The 20,209-nt window shown below is 30.3% G+C and overlaps 2 protein-coding genes across 2 annotated transcripts in view; both read left to right on the forward strand.

Moving 5' to 3' along the window:
* Positions 1 to 326: 326 nt before the first annotated feature.
* On the forward strand, positions 327 to 8,039 carry LOC106472877 (alpha-2-macroglobulin-like). Its single transcript, XM_022401420.1, has 7 exons — positions 327 to 444; positions 1,045 to 1,248; positions 2,124 to 2,339; positions 2,678 to 2,745; positions 2,955 to 3,000; positions 6,052 to 6,201; positions 7,983 to 8,039. Exons 1-7 carry the CDS (start codon positions 334 to 336, stop codon positions 8,037 to 8,039), a joined length of 852 nt encoding a protein of 283 aa, XP_022257128.1. The 5' UTR covers positions 327 to 333.
* LOC111083004 (pregnancy zone protein-like) overlaps positions 6,095 to 20,209 on the forward strand; it is a 22,784-nt gene continuing 8,669 nt past the window's right edge. Inside the window, exons 1-14 of the mRNA XM_022401419.1 lie at positions 6,095 to 6,201; positions 7,399 to 7,489; positions 7,983 to 8,059; positions 8,649 to 8,748; positions 9,091 to 9,253; positions 9,894 to 10,122; positions 12,127 to 12,366; positions 13,245 to 13,296; positions 16,028 to 16,117; positions 17,228 to 17,404; positions 17,936 to 18,174; positions 18,453 to 18,690; positions 18,824 to 18,883; positions 19,318 to 19,451. Of these exons, the coding sequence (XP_022257127.1) occupies positions 8,676 to 8,748; positions 9,091 to 9,253; positions 9,894 to 10,122; positions 12,127 to 12,366; positions 13,245 to 13,296; positions 16,028 to 16,117; positions 17,228 to 17,404; positions 17,936 to 18,174; positions 18,453 to 18,690; positions 18,824 to 18,883; positions 19,318 to 19,451 (1,695 nt within the window). The 5' untranslated portion in view covers positions 6,095 to 6,201; positions 7,399 to 7,489; positions 7,983 to 8,059; positions 8,649 to 8,675. The remainder of the gene's footprint in view (positions 6,202 to 7,398; positions 7,490 to 7,982; positions 8,060 to 8,648; positions 8,749 to 9,090; positions 9,254 to 9,893; positions 10,123 to 12,126; positions 12,367 to 13,244; positions 13,297 to 16,027; positions 16,118 to 17,227; positions 17,405 to 17,935; positions 18,175 to 18,452; positions 18,691 to 18,823; positions 18,884 to 19,317; positions 19,452 to 20,209) is intronic.

A 20,209-nucleotide genomic window follows, 5' to 3' on the forward strand; every position in this document is an offset into this window, starting at 1 on the left:
ATTGCATATATATATAATATTGTTAAGTGCTTATATTTTATAAAGGGGGAATACTTGTACATGTTTTCCATAAAATATTTGTTTGGCCAATGCTTAATTACCTCTCCTTTTCTAACCCAGCTGACCAATTGAGCTCTGCAATTATGTAAGTTAATTTAAAACCATTTTGGTATTGCTTTCAAGTTAAAGCTATTTTATAAAAAGTGTAAGTTTATTTGGAATTAACAGAGAAAAAAATTTTTTAGTTATATTTATACAAATACATGTGAGTATTAGGTAAATAAGTATTTATACTGATATTATACTTATAAATATTTCATATCAGGAATTAAAATGAATGCTACTGATTCAATCTATCGAACATCCAATCCATTCAGTATTATGTATCTTGAACCAACAAGTGGAAAAGGCTACTTGAAACCTGGTCTTCCTTTTTATGGAAAGGTATTTATCATCTAATTATGTGTTTATTTCTAAATACATTTTGAAGTATTGTTGTAATATACCAACTGAACTTGTTACAAATGAAAAGAATATGACAAAAAAATCAGGCAGTATTTACATCATAATGTCTCAACAAATGCAAACAGTTGAAAACTTAAATGTGCTTCAACCTTTTATTAATAAATAATTTCTATTTTAGGTGTCACTAACTCCATTTTCTCAACTATTTAATAGTTACTTGTAATTCCATCTGAACAGTTAAAATGTTCTTTCAAATTCTCTACTTGCATATTCTTGTACCATATTTTGTAAAGCATATGGTATAATCCAATCTAACTTTATGACAAGGTGATAGATATATATAAAAAAATAATAATGATAATTAAAGGTTTTGTGGAGTGGAAACAAGTTATATGCAGTTAGTAATTTTAATGTGTGAATTAAAGCATTAACTTGTGTGGAAGTTAATGTTTTTGAAAAATAATCTTTGTTTCCTATTTTGTTTGTTTTAAAACTTGATGATAATCCATTTGTTTTCAAATAAATTGTTGTTTGTAAACTATAATGTTTCAAAACTGCCTTACATAACCCTTTATTTAGCTAAAAGTTGAAAAACCTGATGGAACTCCAGCACCAGGTGAACAAATTGAACTCTGCAGGTTTGCTGATAGAGAAAGGTGGAACAGGAAACGTTGGCTGGAAGAAAAAATAAGAGCATGTAAAGAATTCACTAGTGATGAAGCAGGAATAATTAAATTTACTGTTCCTCCTCAAACTCCTGACATCACATCATTAAGGTTCAAGGTAATTAAATGTCCTGATTTTTACTTGTATATGAATATAATGAAATGTAGTGGGTTTTTCCCTCCTGTCAGAATGAGATGTCATCAGTTACAGAGATCTGTTTTTAATTCCATTTTATTAAATGTATCTGTTTGCAGAAATATTAATGACTAGAAAATATTATTTGTAAGGAATATTTTTAACATCTAATTTGATAATTACGTTTTCTAAACATAAATAACAGTGTGAAAGTGATACATTTTATCAGACTCAGTGCTTAATGGCTAAAGCAGCAATATTTATTCATTTTCGTCAGTCAGTCTTCAAATTACCAATTTGTTTTAATGTATATCATTCGCTACTGATGTAGACTACATAATGCATCATATTAAATAATTTTTACGTTCTTGCTTGTTACAGTTAAAGCACAGTATAAAGAGTTGACCAAAACAGTTGGATGTAGCTATCGTTTTTTGTTTCCATGTTAAACGTTCACAGGTCAAATAGTAGTAAGTTTATGGACTTACGATACAAAATGTGGTGTTTGATTCTCTGCAGGGCACACAGCAGATAGCTCTAAAACAAGTTTAATTCCATGTAAAATACTTAAGAAACCCTGTCAGTAATTATTGTGATTAATTACAACATTGATAGTATTTTTTGTTTAAATGTTTTGTACTGACTCCTATGTTATTAAAGATATTGTCAATAACAGTGTAACGAACTAAAAAAGCAATTTTTTTTATATAAATAAAATAGAAGTGTTAGAAATCTGACAAACAGGGGAAATTCTATATTGTCCCCATCAATGGATAAATTATATTTATGTGTGTGAAATTAAGTTTGTTAATACTAAAACTAAAATATAACTTTTGTTTTTGTTGTTCTCATCCAAGGTTAAAGCATTAAGATACGAAAAAAAGAAGGGAAAAGACAGTGATAACAAACTAAACCAGCCTCAATATTCCTTCACCGTGGCATCGTGGTATTCTCCTTCTGGAAGCCATCTTCAACTGGAACCTATTACAGAGGAAATTGAATGTGGAAAACCTCTTACTGTTAAATTTAAATACACAACAGGAGAAGAGAAGAAGCAAAAATTCTACTATGAGGTTGTTGTAATGTCCTCATAATATGAATTTTTTTACTAGATTGAAATTTTTTCAATTTCTAAATTCAATAATAGTAGAATTGACACATAATTTACTGTCAACTTATTTTGATGTTGATTTTGTATTACATTTTTAATGCATCATTAGGCACATTTTTATTAATTTGTTATTTAAAAGCAGCATATGTAATGTTATGCTAATAAGTTTTTAAGCTAGGATATAAGTTGTATCACATAAACAAGCTTATCAAATTGGTTTACTCATAAACTTTCTGATTTTTCAGAGAAAAAACGTGAAATATAAAATCTTTAAAACTGATTGGTTGATTTTTTTTTCAGATCATGGCAAGGAATTTCATTGTTGATACAGGTTCTTTTGAACATGAGTTTCTTTTATCAGAAGATAAGTAAGATATTGAACCATAAAATCAGTAACCTACTTTGTTACGCAGACATTTCTTTACAGTGATTTTAGTTGAATCAGCTACAGTTTCTCCATCTTCTCGGACATAGAATACAAGAATTTTAGCAGAAGGATTCATCTCAAAACTTGGAATGAATGTCAATGAGGTTTCACCAATGTGAGGAGGTACAATAACATTGTTTTCCCATTCAGGTTCATTTGGTGGATTCAGGGAGAGAGCAGTAACATCAATGGGCAAGTAAGTCTCATCAGTTAACCCTGAACACATTAATATTAATAAAACATCAGAAGCACATGAATAACAGGATGTCTTTGAGGAAAAAAATAATTAATCACTAATATAATCTTTTACAGAGTAGCTTTTAATGTTAATCAGTATCTACTTTTCACTTTAAACCAAGTAGAAATGTATAACATTTGTCTCAACATGTAAATGGAGTAAAGTTTATAGCATTAAGCCTGCTTAGCATCTTCAAAGTGGGGGCATTGCATCAGTAAAAATAATATGATGTGTTCATTTATTTTTGTAACATTAAAAATTGAACTAATTTTTTAAAGTTAGTGAGTGATTGTTGAGGTTTTTAAATATATATATGAATGGGCCTTGATTCTCCAACAGTAGGTGTGGGTGACTTGTTGGTGATAAATTTGAACAATAAACAGACAGTACACAATTTACTTGTTTCAAAATAATATATTCAAAACAAGTCAAACATATGTATAAAAATTCCTTACACTATAGGATATCACAGTTGTTTCTAAAACTCTAAATATTTCTCTTTTTCTTGTCAAAACTCCACACAAGCTGATTCAATTACTTTAGTATCCAATTGACAAGACAAACTATATTTCTCTACTCTGTTTCTTACCATACAATCTACAATAGATTCACTTATGTTACTCAGTGGGTTACCACAGTTGTATTTCAAACTTTAAATAATTGTCTTCTTTTTTTTGACAAAGTCCACATAAGCTGGTTCAATTACTTTAGAGCCCAAATGACAAGACAAATTATTTTTCCCAACCCTGTTATTACAATACAACTGTGAGACTCACTATAGAATCACCTGTTAAGGCTAATCACTTGCACACTGGCTAATTCACGTTTTCTTTAACTAACTAACATTTTTTTGATTGAACTTCACTTGACTTTACTTTGCTTTCACTAACTTAATGTTTTCTGACTAAACTTCTAGCTTCTTTATAAATTACCCCCATCAAGGCTAAACTGCCAATCACTCAGTCTAGATTTATCTAATTATCTCTCACTTGACATTTCTCTCCTTAACTTGCACTCAAACTTTCTATAAACTATGCAACAATATAATGGAACAATAGTCATTTAAGATAAAAAGAAAAACACCCAAGATTCAAGTAACCTTTCATCAACAACATTACCAAAACCTAGTACAACAATATAACTGCATACACAATGTATGACTTGTACAGAGTTACATAATGAAATTTGTCACAACTAACACTTATAAAACAATCAACCTTCAACACTCTTCTCATTAAAACTAAACAATCATTAAATATCAAATCACAAAATAAACTAAATAATAAAGCTTACACTAAACAGTCTTGTATATCCAACAGTGATAATAAGGTATTTCAAAACCTATATCTACCAGAAAATGTGTATTAAAAGTGTACTTGATTTATTATTTGCTTTTGAAATTTCCTTTAAGCATTAATTTCACTCTTATTCAGGATCACATATTGTAAGCTACCTATTTACCTATAAACTTGAAGCTGATTCTTTGTTTGATCATGTTTGTTCCTATTTTTGTACCACTCAGTTTGCAAAATATAGCATATATTTGTCAGACATTTGTTCCTTTTATGAAACTTTTGAAATTCAATACTGAACCTTTCTCTAAATTATCGAATAAAACATGTGAGTAATGTCCATACAAAATATGTATTGTAGCTGTGAATTGGTTGTGTAACTTTAAAATGAATTTGTAATATTTTTTCTAGCATTTAAAAGTAGCACTTTATGTAGTATTACCAATAATATTACAGCATGTCTAAATCACTGGGAAATATACTTCCCAGCTGCAGTGAGAGGGTTAAAAGTATAAATTAGGGTTATATACCAAAGTAATAAAAAGTTTATATATAATACTATAAGGTTTGTTTTAATATATTGTTGATGGTTTGAAATCATTATACTTTAAATATTTGTCTGTAATTCCTAGTGTCATTGTGTTATTACTTTAAGTGTCAAGGCTGACAGTAGCTTCTGTTAACTTGTCAGGTTTTATAGAGGCTAAGATTATTACCAGTAGGTGTACATGACTTGCTGGTAATAAATCTTAACAATAAACATACAGTACACAATCCACTTGTTTTAAAATAACATATTCCAAACAAGTCAGATGTATTTATAAAATTTCGTTACACTATTAATTGGTTGTCACAGTTGTATCAAGAGCTTTACATAACTGTTTTTTTTAGTCCAAGTTCAAACAGGTAGGTTAAATTTTTTTAAAGCACCCTTTGGCAAGACAAATTCTTCTTCTCTATCTATGTTATCATAATACAAGCTGTGATACTTTCACTTTAAAAATTGCCACTATATGCGCTACATGATTAAATTCACAATCATGCAGTCTGACTTCACTATTTTTTCACTTTTACTTTCCCTTTTATTAACTTGCGTACATACTTTAACTTGGTTGCCTATATATATATTGCATAACTGAGGCATAACATTCTAGTTCTACAAACTCTTAAAGCAATGAGAAACATTCAGAAGGTTCTAGAAACATGATGCAATAATACAACAAATCACTACAAATACTACACAACAAATCATTCATAAACAGTTACATAAGCAAACTTGAGATATCTATCGCTTTTCCAAAATAACTTACTTTAAAACTCATGCTATGTAAACAATCTAACTGATAATGTTTACATTAAACTTAAACATGAAATGAAACAGTCAGGTATATCCAACATAAACTTTAGAAAGAACAACTTTAAAAAATGCTATTTCTCATGCAAAGAATTCCCAATTGCAAACTGTTATTCACATGAAAAAAAAAACTCCACTGAAATGTATTGAAATACTTTAAGTCTTTTTATATTTGCTATAATGTATAATACTGTTAATACGATTATATACTGTATGATGAAATAGTTATTTAAATGCATATTTACATCATATTTTTCTTCTTAAAATTTTCTGAAGTTTGATAATTTATGTAACTACTTTTTTATATACGCCAATTTTTCTTCTGTTAGTTTGTAGGTTTTAAGATGTTGTACTTTAAAACAGGTTGGTCTTAAATTTCAAGAAGAGAAAGTACTTCCTGGTGCTTCGTCTACACTAAAGCTAACAGCAAGTCCTCATTCTATCTGTGGAATTGGAGCTGTTGACAAAAGCGTCCACATATTAAGTTCAGATAATCGTATAACTGAAGAGGAGGTTTGTTTTCTTTTTGTCTGTAATCTAGCAAGTACCAAGTTCTTGAATCGGTTTTAGTATGTATTGAATTAATGAATAATTACATCATATGGATTATACATTGTGTTGAGGGGACATAACAATGTATTCAAATTAACATGTACCAAGCAATGTATTATAAGTATGATTAGTATTTTATTTGCTTTTCAAGTTACTTATAAACAATTATCTCGTTTTCAAATTAAATAACACTTTCATGTTTTCTCACATATTTGGAAACATGTTTATTCCAAGTTTTCAAACAAATATTCTTGTTATTTTTTTATTATCATTATAAAATAACTTTGTATCAAATTGTAAACACAAGTGGAAATCTGTCATGTTTCTCATACTCCTTAAATGTTATGTCTCACTATTTCAAGGTTTGAAAGTTATGTTTAACTAATGATGCAAGAGGTTGGTCCAATGGATTAACTCCATGCTGGAGAAGTAATGTTGACTATATTTCCAAACTTACAAGGTGTACTTTCCCAAGATGTGGAAAGCTTTTAGTAAACAGCACAAGACATCTGTATCCAAAATGGACATATTAATAATGTTTTTGTGTTAAAAGATGAAGCCAGTCTGACTCTGGCAAGTCAGAGTGCAAAGTGATGTTCATGTGAAGATTGAAGATATTTTTGTTCTTTGTAACAGTTGCATATTCTCTTTGCATACTCTACTACCTTCTTACTGGATACTTGAAGTTTCTTTCAGTACCCCAGTATATTTTATCTGGTATTTACTCCTCTACCACAAACTGTTGCAAATCAGATGTGTAAGGTAACATGAAAAGTTTAACCATGACATCACTTTCATAATACCAAGTTGGATGGCGCTATATAGAAGGTCAGAGATGCACACTTTGACCCCTACTAACACACATATAGTTAATTATGATAATTAACTTAAATTTTTATATTTTTATTAGTTACATCAATAAAGTGAAGGTAAACTTATTAAAAACTTGAGAAATTGTAAAATGAAAAGTTACCTGTTAGAATCTGTTGATATGAACAACCTGCTTTGTGAGATATTTCTTGTGCATTGGGATATATATTAAGTTCTACAGTTGTTTGAATTGGCATACATTTTAATATTAACTTGGAATACATTGCAATTTGACACAATTTTCAATTGCATCTAAGAAATATAATGTTTTTTTCTCTCTCTCTTTAGGTTTTCAACAAACTCGGAGGCCATGATTATTATTGGCCAAGACAGGTTACACCAGACTACAAGTATTGTGAGGATTACAAATTCAAACAATGTAATATACTTTTTATTTTGTTCTACAAGCATTTTGAGAATATTTTGAAATATTTATTTATAAATAATTTATAACAATGCAATTTACTCTGTAATAAGAATAAGTTATGAACTCAATTTTTTATAGCAATACTACTACTATTAAAATTAAATATCCTTTACAAAAATAACATACCTCCTAATTATTCATATTTAGTTTTGGTTCAAAAAATGTTTGTTCTCACAAAATTTTAATTAATGTGATATTTTTGTTCTTTTATGTGTGGGGGTGGTGGATAGTAATTTGTGAAGAATTGTTCATTATCATTATTTTTGAAATTGGGATGGGATATTTTTATTTTGCTGACAAGCCTTGTATATGTGTATCATCATAAGAGATACAGTCTTTGGGTTAGTTATTTGTTTGAGCAAAGAAATTGCTTTTTAAATTTTTTGATAGGTAGTGTTTTTATATTATTAATATTTCTCATTGTTTTACTGTTTTATTTCTCTAGCTGAAGGTGAACATGGGGGATCCTTTTCATCAGGTTTTACTTCAACTAATTATTTAGATTCCATCGCTGCTTTTGATGTAAGTTTATTGTTAATATTTTTTAAAGTTTCATGTTGCATTTAAACTGCAATGTAAGTTGTTTTAAATATCTTGGAACAGAACGAAAAAACATTTCTCATTAAACCTAAATATAGAGGAAAAGAGGGGAAAAAGAAAGAAGATAATTATTTTTTTCTATAGGAATTGGTGATTAAACTATTAATAAATATTTGCCACACAACTTGAACCATCTTGCTGCTTTATTGATTTCACTTAAATATTTTTAGTTCCTTTCTTTTATTAAGAAATGCATAATTAACATAACTGTATAGAGCCATTGAACTAATATTTTGAGAACCTTTTAGAAGATAAGCATCTCTTCTTTAGGGGTTAAATAGGAAATTTATATAAACAATGAAGAAGAAACTAAAAATATGTTAAAACAAAGATGTTGTTTTTTTAATATACCAGTGCTGATCCATAAAAAAGGTCCATTACAATAACTTATTTAATCATTAATGGTTGCAACAGGATTTTTGCATATGAATTTTTAGTATAATATCAAAAACTCTAACAGTGTTATAAATATAGTTTTTGAAAATACTATATAAAGATTATGTTTCTTTAGGAAGCTGGCCTTGTAGTGATCAGTGATATGGAACTGGAAACCCGCCCTTGTAAACCATCAGGTTTTGAAGATGGTGGAAGACCATGTCCCCAATTTGATGGTATGACATATTGTAAACTATATCTTTATACTTTTTCAGTTTTAATCCTGTAAGTATGATATTTATTTTTAAATACATTGAAAGTACTTGTCATTACCAATAATAATGATAAAAACTAAAAGTGATAAAAATTATAATGTTTAGATTTTCCGGCAAGTGATTTTAACTCATGCCATTTTAGTTAATTACTTTTACCACATGGAAATAGCAATAATTGAGAAAGAATTGAGCTTTCTCATGCATTTGTTCTACAAAGCATTGATTGATATGTATCAGCAAATTAATCTGATTTCTTTTTAGATATTTAATTTTTAACTTGAAAATACATTGATCTAATTACAGAAGTACATATTCCTATGGCTTATGGTGCTTCAAAAGTTAAAGCAGGAGCATCAGGATATAAAAGTGGTTCAGTTGGTGGCATAAGAAAAAAAACTAAAAAGCCAGGTGTAGAAATAAGGACTTATTTTCCAGAAACATGGCTCTGGGAAGTACAGAATATTGGGTGAATATATTTAACTATGGTTTACTCGCATGTTGCTTAATTTCTTCATATTTAATATTTCATTTGAATTTATAATTTTTGTCACATCTCTGGAAGAATTATGAAGGCAGTGTGAAAGAAATTGTGTATTTCTAAATCAATTTATTGTAATTTTATGCTTTCTAACTGTAGGATGCTGTAGTATAAAACTCGATAAAAGGGAGAAACTGTATATATATATATATATAAACCTGTTAGGGCATTATGACTGACAGAATATTTGATTAATAAAGTTATGCAGATAGTGGAAGCTGCTAATTGGTTCTCTTTTAGGTCACCAATTTAAAATTAATGATGACTATAACTGAAATTCGAAAGTCTATGAAAAGTTTGTTTAATTATCCCAAGTACTACATAAGATGCCATTCAGGATGAAAGATGCAGTACTAACTTTATGTTATTGATATTAGCAGATTTAATGGGCTATATTTCTGTAATGTATTTGTATTTGACCTATAGAATTATATAATACACATTATAATTATCACATTTAAATATCAAGATACATTGATTACAGCCCAGAAACTGTTTTTAACAGTCAGAATAAATATTCAAACTAACTGTTTTGTTGAATTTATTTTTAATCCTTCCAATTTATTAGAGCCACTGGAAAACTAAGTTTGAAGCATCATATTCCACATACAATCACAGAATGGGTTGGCAGTGCTATCTGTATCAGTGAAGAGACAGGCTTAGGAGTTTCAGAGGCAGCAACTGTTAAAGGATTCCAGCCATTCTTTGTCAGCTTTACCCTTCCATACTCTGTGATTCGAGGAGAGAAAGTTCCTATCATTGTGACAGTCTTCAATTACCTTAGTGACTGCTTACCAGTAAGAACTGAGATGTTGTACTTATTTAAATAATAAGAAAGAAAAAAATTCAGGTTATTTCAATTATAATTTCTTTTGCATATAACAATACTAGATTTAAATCTGATAGGATACTTTATGTCTCCTCACATAATAGCTTTTCTTGTTCAGTGCTGCCTTCTATATTATCTCACCTACCTTTACCTGTTTACACATGGTACAGCTGCATTGTAGCATGAAAATAAGCATGTGACAGCCCTCCATCAATAGGAGTATGACACACCCTCCTGGCACAGCTGACTTCCTCTATACTGTGGAGCCCAATTTTTACTTCTCAGTTTGGCATATTAGAGTGCAGGTGTGTCTAATCTTTGCTTGTGTTTCCTTGATTTTTTAAACTATTTTATGGAACAACAATTTTTGTTGTTTCCTGCTAATCATTGCTCTACCCAATACATTTCACCTGTTACCATTACAGGTTGATTTTACCAACTTATTTGGTTGGTTTATCCTTCCTTGTCTGCCGATTCCCATCGTATTTTCCAGCTATCCTTTCACCAGATCTGTCATCTCACCTTTTCCCTGCTGTTCACTTCTGTCACCCATTGGAGGAGAGCACCCAGGCTGACATGTGAATGACACCACACACCTTCATCATTTATTTTCTGCATCATGTAGCCATCTCTTCCTCCTCTGGATACCAAATACTGCCTATTGCCCTTTTACATATCTCAGTTCAACTGTGAGTGGGTAAATATTTTTCTGTTTCTTTATTTCCATTAAAGTGGAACATTTTCCTCATTGGATCTCACTCTATGGTGAGCGGGGCCTTTCCAGGTATTCTAACCCTTCTGCTTCCTAGTCTTGAGTTAAAAATGGTAGGGATCCTCCTCCTACCATGGATCAGGGGATAAATACCTGATGCCACCTGACTTTGGACTGGAGATGACTCACTGACCATTGTCTGATGCATCCAATTATGCACAAAGGACACACATCCAATGCATAATTGGATGCACCAGACAATGGTCAGTGAGTCATCTCCAGATATGGTGTGGTTACCCACATGTTTGCCCCTCTATATTGAGGTTTCACACTTCAATCGATTTCTATGGTTGCTTACCAAAGGGTGTTCATCTAGGTAATTTTTTTAACAGTTCTGTGTGGGATTCTAGCTATTATGTGAGACTAGGTTAGATATCATAGGAAAAATTATAATTTTCCTACATTGAAAATGTATTTCTGATAGATACTTACTGCAGTGTCTTACTAATTTCAGTTTAAAGTAAAAATATGTATGTAGTGCAGGTAACCCACAGTGTAAGCTATAACAAACAATTTGCAGTATCAAATTACAACATAACTTTAATTTTTAAATAAAAATTTGTTTTCTTACTTGTGAAATTTCATAATGTTTGTTATTTTATTTCATTTTAGGTAGGCTGTTACGAGCACATAGCTAAGTTTGGAAGTGTGTGTGTGTGGGGGGGTCTTTTAGTTCCAAAGTGGATCTAATTTCACGTTTAACTTTTGTTCCCAGGGACGAATAAAACTTTCTGAAATATGTAATGGTTCCTTTATTACTACTGAAAATAAACATTTCTAGCAAATTTCCTCTAATTATTTCTGCATGTATGCACAGTGTTACAAAAGCAATTATATAATGAAAGGCCATCATCAAAGAAAGGAAAAATAAATGTTAATAGGGGAGTGGGGAGGGTCCATTGGCACCTCCTGAACTCACCCTGGTTATAGACTTGGGCTGTAATACTACACCAATAGAACTATTACTGTTAGAAAAAACTGTTCTTAAAAAACAATTTAACTACACCATTAAAATCCTGTGAATATTTGTTTGTGAGCATTAAAGAAGTTGATGATACATAAGTGATTCAGAAATATTCATGGTTAGATTTGTAAATCAACAGTAGTGACTGAATTACTGATAGGTGAGTTTATTTGTAAACTATATGCACTTAAGATACAATTTCTGGAGAATTTCAATCAAATATATTTCTTTCATAGATCAAGTTGTCATTGGAGCAAAGCGATACGTTTGAAATGCAAAATGATACCAATTCTTATACCAGTTGTGTATGTGGAGGAAAAAGTGACACAACTCGTTGGATGATTAAACCAAGATCTCTTGGCCAAGTAAATCTGACTGTGTATGGTACTTCACTGCCTAATGAGGCAATTTGTGGTAATCAAGATTATTCTACAGTCACAGCACGTGATGCAGCAACAAGACAGTTGTTGGTGGAGGTAATGTTTTTGTTTTAACAAGTTTAAAAAGTTGTTTAAAGAGATCTCAATTCTTCCTAATTTATAATTCTTATCTAAACCTCTGCTACTTTTATAGGAAAGACTAAATCTTGTTTAACATATATAGGCTTTAAATTTGTTTATGAATAACTTTTGGTTACTGTATAAACTTCTGATGTTAAATTTATTATTTATTGCCAACTATTTTGGATTCCTATTTTATGATGTTTTCCAAAAATAAAGTAGAACTACAAGTAACACTGCTGATAAAACATATGAATCTGTAAAAATATTCACCAGGAAGTAAAAAATTAATATTGTTTTGCTTACACTGTCCCAACATTGCAAATATTTGAAGTTTTAGTAGGTTTATAACATTACTTTTATTTTCACTTTTTCTTTAAATGCATCTTCAAACAAGTAAAATTTGAAGTATGCTTTAGTGTATGTTTTGAAAGAAAGTGTATGTGTGTGTACTAGTGGTTTTAGGCAGATGCAACCTATTCCATCTTGGCTCAGTTACATTACATGTTTGAATCAACTTAGTCAGGTTTAAGTTGTTGTATGTGATATTTTCATTTATCAGTTTGTATTTGTATGTGATGCTGTAAACTTTGAAAAAGGCATAAGCCAAAACATTGGGTTTCAATAATATCTTTTTTTTAAGTTTGTTAGCCATTTTTCTGGTAAACATATTTATGTAACCATTTTAGAATTGTCCATCTGTATTGCTATAGAATTATTGACAAATGATAAACTTTACCATTGCATGTTGTTTGAAGCTCAGTAACTTGATTTAATAGTCTGTCTTACTTTTCTTGTTGTATATATGTTTCTTTAAAGACTGAATGTTTTATCAGAACCTTATTTTTATCTAGCCTGAAGGATTTCCAAAAGAAGACACTTGGAGTACCTTTGCTTGTCCTAAAGGTAGTTGTTAAACTTATACTTTCGTCAAGGGATAACTAACATTACTAGAAGTAACTTAGGTTCCATGTAAGTTATATACAAAATTAATTAAAGCTGATAAAATGATTTTAACAGTAACATAATTAATATGTTCTAACTGTTCGATTTTTTGTTTTATGACTTCCTGTAATCCTAATTTGAATAATATATTAAATTAGCTATATTAACTATTGAAATTTCTTTAATTTAATCTATGTAGGTAGCTTACTTCAATTAAAAGTTAATGATAATTACAATTTCACTTATAATCCACATATAAGAAAAATGTAAAGTCGAGAACCTGTACCAAACAACTTTTATCCTAGAGTTTTAAAGGAACTTAAATATTTTATTTGTGAACTGCTAGCTAATATGTTTTATAGGTCATTGAGTAGAGGAAGAGCATTAGAAGATTGGAAGTTGACTTATGTTAGTCCAATATTTAAAGGAGGTGATGAACATTGTCCAGGCAATTATAGGCCAGTTAGTCTTATATCAGTAGTTGGAAAGGTTTTGGAGAGTGTGTTTAAAGATGCATTGCACAGGCACTTAAAGCAGTTTGGTATAGTGTCAAAGAGCCAGCATGATTTCATTAAGGTAAAGACTTGTTTAACAAATCTTTTGGCATTCTTTGAGGAGGTTACTTTAAGAGTTAATGAAAGAAATACTGTGGATTTGGTTTATCTTGATTTTCAGAAAGTATTTGATAAGGTGCCTCACAAAAGACTTGTTACAAGAATTAAATCTATGGGTGGGGGTGAATGTTATTAAATTAGATAGAAGATTGGCTGGAGAGTAGAAAGCAGAAAGTAGTAATAAATGGAGTTAAATCTGACTAGATCACAGTTGTAAGTGGTGTGTCTCATGGCTTTGTGCTGGGTCCTCTGCTGTTTGTGATTTATATTAATGATATTGACTCTGGAATAACTTACAAAATTTTGAAGTTTACAGATAAAATTAAGATTTTTGAGGTGGCTAGCTGTATCAAAGATGCTGCAGACTTACTGGGAGATATAGATCATTTGATGCATTGGACCAATATGTGGCAGATGATGTTTAACTATCCAAAATGTAATGTGATGCATGTAGGTTTTCACAATTCCAATTATTGTTATGATTTAAATGGGAATACATTAAATACTGTGGTTGAAGAAAACAATATTGGTGTTGTGATCGAAAAATCACTTAAATCATCTAAACAGTGCATTGTAGCTAGCAATAGGGATAATAGAATTTTAGGTAGCATCTATAGAAACATTGAATACAAGACAAGGGATATTATTGTTTTACCATATAGACCACTTGTAAGGCCTCATTTAGAGTACTGTGCACAGTTTTAGGCTTCCTTCCTTAAGAAGGACATTGAATTGTTGGAGAAGGTTCAGAGAAGAACCACTAGAATGATACCTGGGATGGTGGGATTTTCCTATGAGGAGAGGCTAAAATTTCTAAACTTGTTATCTCTGGGGAAGAAAAGGGTCAGAGGGGATTTGATTGAGGTGTTTAAGATTATTATGGGTATTGATAATATAGATCCAACAAACATTTTTGTGTTTAGCAGTGAAAACTATAGGATAAGTGGTCATAAATTCATATTTTGGCACTGTAGGAGTCGTCTGCAGTTTAGATAGTATTAATTTTCAAGTGGGATGCTTGGCTTTTGGAATGTCCTGCCTTCAAGGTCAGTGGAGGCAGAACATTAAATTGAGTTCAAGAAAAGATTGGAGATGATTATAGTTTGGAGCTGGAAGGGACATCCTTGATGAGCTAATAAGCTCCTTTTTGTCCCTTTAACATTGTATGAATTTATGAAAAAAATTATTATTATTTACGATAGTGTTCTAAACGACCTTAATTGCTTTTGTATAAGAAAATTTAAGAAACATAAAACTGAACTAATGTTTTTTATTCAAAGTTTGTTAAGAGTTTCTTTGACTTCCATCTTTTACTATGGGTTTATTATGTTTAACCAGTCAAAGTTTGTTTTCTTTATGCAGTACTTATGTCTCAACTTTTTAGTAATCTTAGGTATATAGTTCCTATTGAGTTGCATTATGAATTGTTTGTTTGTTTGTTTGGAATTAAGCACAAAGCTACACAATGGGCTATCTTGTGCTCTGCCCACCACAGGTATCGACACCCCATTTCTAGCATTGTAAGTCCACAGACATACTGCTGTACCACTGGGGGGCACATTATGAATTAAAGTAAATAAATTAGTTAAAAATTTGTACTGGCTTCATAAGAATACTATCCAAAATAAGTGTGGTGCTATTTTGAAGTTTCACAACATTTTTTACGAAAGTTACTACAATTCAACAACTTTTAGGGAGTTTATGAAAAAAAGTAGTTCTTGTTTTATTCAAAATCAAAACTACTTAAGATTGGTGCAATTACCTAATTTGATATATTGTAAAAAACAAAAATGTGTGTGTTTATTATATTTAGTTTCAAAATACATATTCTTGAGAAATGTTTACTTTTTGTTATTATTCTTAAACTACTAAGAGTCTACATTCGTAATGCTGAACAAAAACCATATTCAAGTTCTCCACTGAGATTAGCTGCACACTTAGAATTTTCTGCAAGCTCTTTTTGTTGTTTGGGTATTTTGTAAATCTTCTGTTTTTCAAACCAAAAGATTTGTATTATAGTATCTTGTAATTGTGTTTTGTTTTTATGTATTACAGAGCTTACTTTATCTTTTTATTAGACCAAAATGGAAAGTTTACTGCTACTTCAGACCTTCTCTTACCTGAAGATTTAGTAGAGGGCTCTGCTAGAGGATATGTATCTATAACAGGTAACAAATAAAAACTGTGTATATATACACAAGGTACATTTGTGTAGAAATTTGTATCGAAATTTCCTTTTTTGTAAAACAGCAGCTATTATCACTGTTTTCTGAATTCTAAACCTACTCTGTAAAAACATATTTGCTGTGATGTTATGAAGTAAAGTCTTAATACATTTAAATTTCTAGGTAGATAATAATTCATACTTTAGATATTAGTTTAATTTGCAATCATTAAACCTTACAACATGCATTCACCTTCATCCACATTTAAGGGTTAAAACTACTCTAAGAGAAATATATTGCCTACTTAAGATTTTTTTTTGAGTGGAAAACATTTTAGCAATCTGCCAAAAGTTTTCTAATCTTTTACTTCATATAAAAATAAAAAACAGACTTATTTACATGACTTATATTAGTTGTTTTTGTTTTGTTTTTTCTTCACATTGATGGTAAAAGTGCTTTCTACATTATTTTTCAATTGTGAGGCTGTATTTTAAAGTACACATTAAACACTATTTCACTGAAGTACACTAAAGTAATTAAAATCATAGTTAATACTTTGCAGCAAGATTGAAAAAAATGTTTTAAGTATATGAGAAACAAAAAGTAAATAGATTTACATCAATAATAAATATGAAGTTCAGCTTAAATTCAATGCAGAATTGAATGCTTTTTGGCAATGTAAGGTTTGAAAAAACTTTAGTTATTAAGAAGAATCATTTAAATTTTTTCCAATTTTTTCCAGGTTTTCCACTTGGGGGGTGGTGAGATGCAGAAAATTTTGGGGGGCAATAAATTAAAAAGCTGAAATTGATCTGAATTTTTAATAAAATGGCTATTAAAACAAATAAAATCAAATTTGATTTTTTTTATTGAAGTTAATTTTTTTTATATTAAATGATACAAAATGAGTATATTATATATAAAGGCTGGAAAATACTATGTGATCAATATGCCTAGATTTTTCAGGGGGGTGGGTGGCACCTGATAAACTTCGTTCTTTTCATCACTAAATTATTATAACTTGGTTAGACCAAACATGAAAGAGTAGGGATTTGTGAACTAGTGTATGAGTGTAGGAAAGTAGGTCGCATTATTTTGTTTTATTGTTTTCAGGAGACCTCATGGGGCCAGCAATAAAAAATCTCGATCATCTGGTACGATTACCAACTGGTTGTGGTGAACAAAACATGATCAAGTTTGTTCCTAACATATTCGTGTTAGATTACCTAACAGCAACTGGGAGTATAACTGATTCAATAAAAGAAAAGGCCCTGAACAACATGAGGAAAGGTGAGTTTCTATATTTTTTATTTAGGGTTAAATGTTATAGAATTTCAATTTTTATTTTGTTAATACCAAGTTTTTAATTCTATTTTACGTAGCTCATTGAATTCAAAAAGTGTACAAAATACAGTTACGGTTCTTTGATCTGTGCTGTGGTTAATACAGTAAACATAAATTGTCTAAACTTTATATTCTACAGCTACACTATCTGAAATATGTTATTTCTTGTGTCATTTCTGTTTTATCCAAAAACAAAACTATTAATGAAGTTAGTTAATTGAAGTGGAAGCAATGAAAAGAAACTAGATGGAAAAGGAAGTCACAAAAAATTATGTATTAAAATACTTGCACATAATTTCCTATGTGTGACAGTTTTTTTTTTACCTTTTGTTTGTTATAATTCTATCTTCATTTTCATTCAGAGTTTGTGTCTTAAATATTTATGTTTAACAAAGAAAACTTATTTTAAAAGTACTCATATAAAAGTATGTTATCTTTATATAATCTTTTGTGCAAAGTATCATCAAATCATTGCAGGATATGCTCGACAACAGAACTATCGCCACCCAGATGGATCTTACAGTGCATTTGGAAACCGTGACAAACAGGGAAACCTATTTCTGACAACCTTTGTATACCGCTCATTTGCCCAAGCTGATCATTTCATCCTGATTAATAAAAATAAACTTGACATAACTAAAAATTGGATCTTGAATAGACAGCAATCTAATGGTTGTTTCAGAAAAATTGGAAAGCTTTTCAACAGTGCATTAAAGGTAGTTCTGTAAAATGTATTGAGTACTTACATTATAATTAGTGTTTCTGTTTCAATACTATTAAAAAAAAATTCAAAAGTATCAATTTATCCATTTAATAAAAGTTTTACAATCATTCTGTTTAATAACATTGTTTATAATAAGAAATTACTCCACTTTGTTTTAAAGGTAGTTAAATTGTTATGCTGCATATTGTTTCATATGAATTAGTAAATACATATCACTTTCAGAACAAATTAAAATCCCGTTTCTCTGTTTTTAATTGCTATTATTTATAGGGTGGAATAAGCTCCAATGATGAAACTCCTGCACCTCTCACTGCTTATGTATTAATTTCACTTTTGGAAGCAGGTTACAAAAATGAAACTGTTATCAATCAAGGTGTGAGATGTCTCAATGCATTATCTAATCCAAGTACCTATTCCCTTGCCCTGTTTGCATATGCAACTTCACTTGCAGGCCATCCATCAGCAAAGGACTACCTAGCAAAACTGGAAGAGAGAGCAATTACTGAAGGTTAGTTTTGTACTGTTCAAGTTTACTAACTTGGATGTACTTGCTTTTTAAACCTATGTTTGAAGTTTCATTAAATTCCAATGAGAGTAAACTACCTATCATAAGTAACATTGTTCTTTTATTTTTCTTTTAGGTGGTAAAACTTTCTGGAAATCTCCATCTAGTAGTCCTTATTACTGGGGAAATTCTATTGGTGTGGAGATAGCTGGTTATGCTGTTCTAACACTTTTACAGCATGGAGGTGCTTCAAACATGGCCAAAGCTACTCCTATCATTCGTTGGTTGGCTAAACAACAAAACTATCGAGGTGGCTTTCATTCAACTCAGGTTAGTTAAAGTACTTTGTATAGTACCATTTTAAGATAAATATTTATACTGTTTTCATTGCTAATTTTTATGTGGTAAAATTGTTTTAAATTAACGATTGTATGTTATTCAAATTTCATTAAGACAAAATTTTAAATTTTATATATAATCAACTCATTTTTATCACTTTGTAAATTCAACGTTCATGTTATACTGACCTTGCAGATGATGATTTCATTAGTATTAAGAGTTCACAATAATACTCTAATCTTAGCAAGTAACAGTACCATAATATGATAACAATAGTGTATTATTCTATTGGTGTGGAGATAGCTGGTTATGCTGTTCTAACACTTTTACAGCATGGAGGTGCTTCAAACGTGGCCAAAGCTACTCCTATTATTCGTTGGTTGGCTAAACAACAAAACTATCGAGGTGGCTTTTATTCAACTCAGTCAAACTTTTAATGCAACAAGTGTGCTACACAATGGCACAATGTTGTTGTCATCACATAACAACTGGCTTCAACAGGCTTTGATTTCAACTTTAGTTTTTTATTTGGAAAGAATTTCACACAAACAACACTTAACCCAAGTGTAACTTCCTGAAAAAATTAACATTATACTAAATACATTTCCTATGGGCTTTCTCGACTTATTTAGGACTAAGATGTGTATGCACAGTTTATTCAAAACCATAAGTTTATTACTTTGTGAACACACATTCAGACATTTCTGCATCTTCAGCTAAGTTTACCTTTATTACAGTTTTATGTTTACTTTGCTTTGCAAAAACCTAGCTTTGATTCATTTTCTAGACTATTATAAACATCTTTTTGCTACCTTTTTCTTTGGTTTTATTTTTCATTTTTAGTGAGTTTCTTTGTTTCAACTCAAAAACCATGTCATATACTGAATGCTGATGTTTCATACTCTGTATACTATTATAAGTGCCATTACTTTACTTTATTGTTTCCATTGTTACGTCTCCGACGAAACTTTAGCGACACAAGTATTTACTTAATAAAACTGGTTTATTCTTTCCGAATATAACTTTACCGATACACTCAACTTCAACAATCGCGCTAAACAAACGCTATAACAACGAACGTCAATAATAGTTCTGACTGCAGTTCAATTACTCACTATCTACACAGACATTACCTTGTCATGTTGTCCCCCTCTTTTATATACCCGACCACCCTATATCCAGC

This window comes from Limulus polyphemus, unplaced genomic scaffold (assembly GCF_000517525.1).
Source record: "Limulus polyphemus unplaced genomic scaffold, Limulus_polyphemus-2.1.2 Scaffold5694, whole genome shotgun sequence".
In the NCBI taxonomy this organism is placed as follows: Eukaryota; Metazoa; Arthropoda; class Merostomata; order Xiphosura; family Limulidae; genus Limulus; species Limulus polyphemus.

What these genes read in the sequence shown, in the direction of transcription:
- LOC106472877 (XM_022401420.1), top strand. Translation starts at nt 334, where the DNA reads ATGAATGCTACTGATTCAATCTATCGAACATCCAATCCATTCAGTATT. An exon ending in AGCAAAAATTCTACTATGAG is followed by an intron (nt 2,340 to 2,677) that starts GTTGTTGTAATG and finishes TTTTTTTTTCAG; the next exon opens with ATCATGGCAAGGAATTTCAT. An exon ending in GCAGTAACATCAATGGGCAA is followed by an intron (nt 3,001 to 6,051) that starts GTAAGTCTCATC and finishes ACTTTAAAACAG; the next exon opens with GTTGGTCTTAAATTTCAAGA.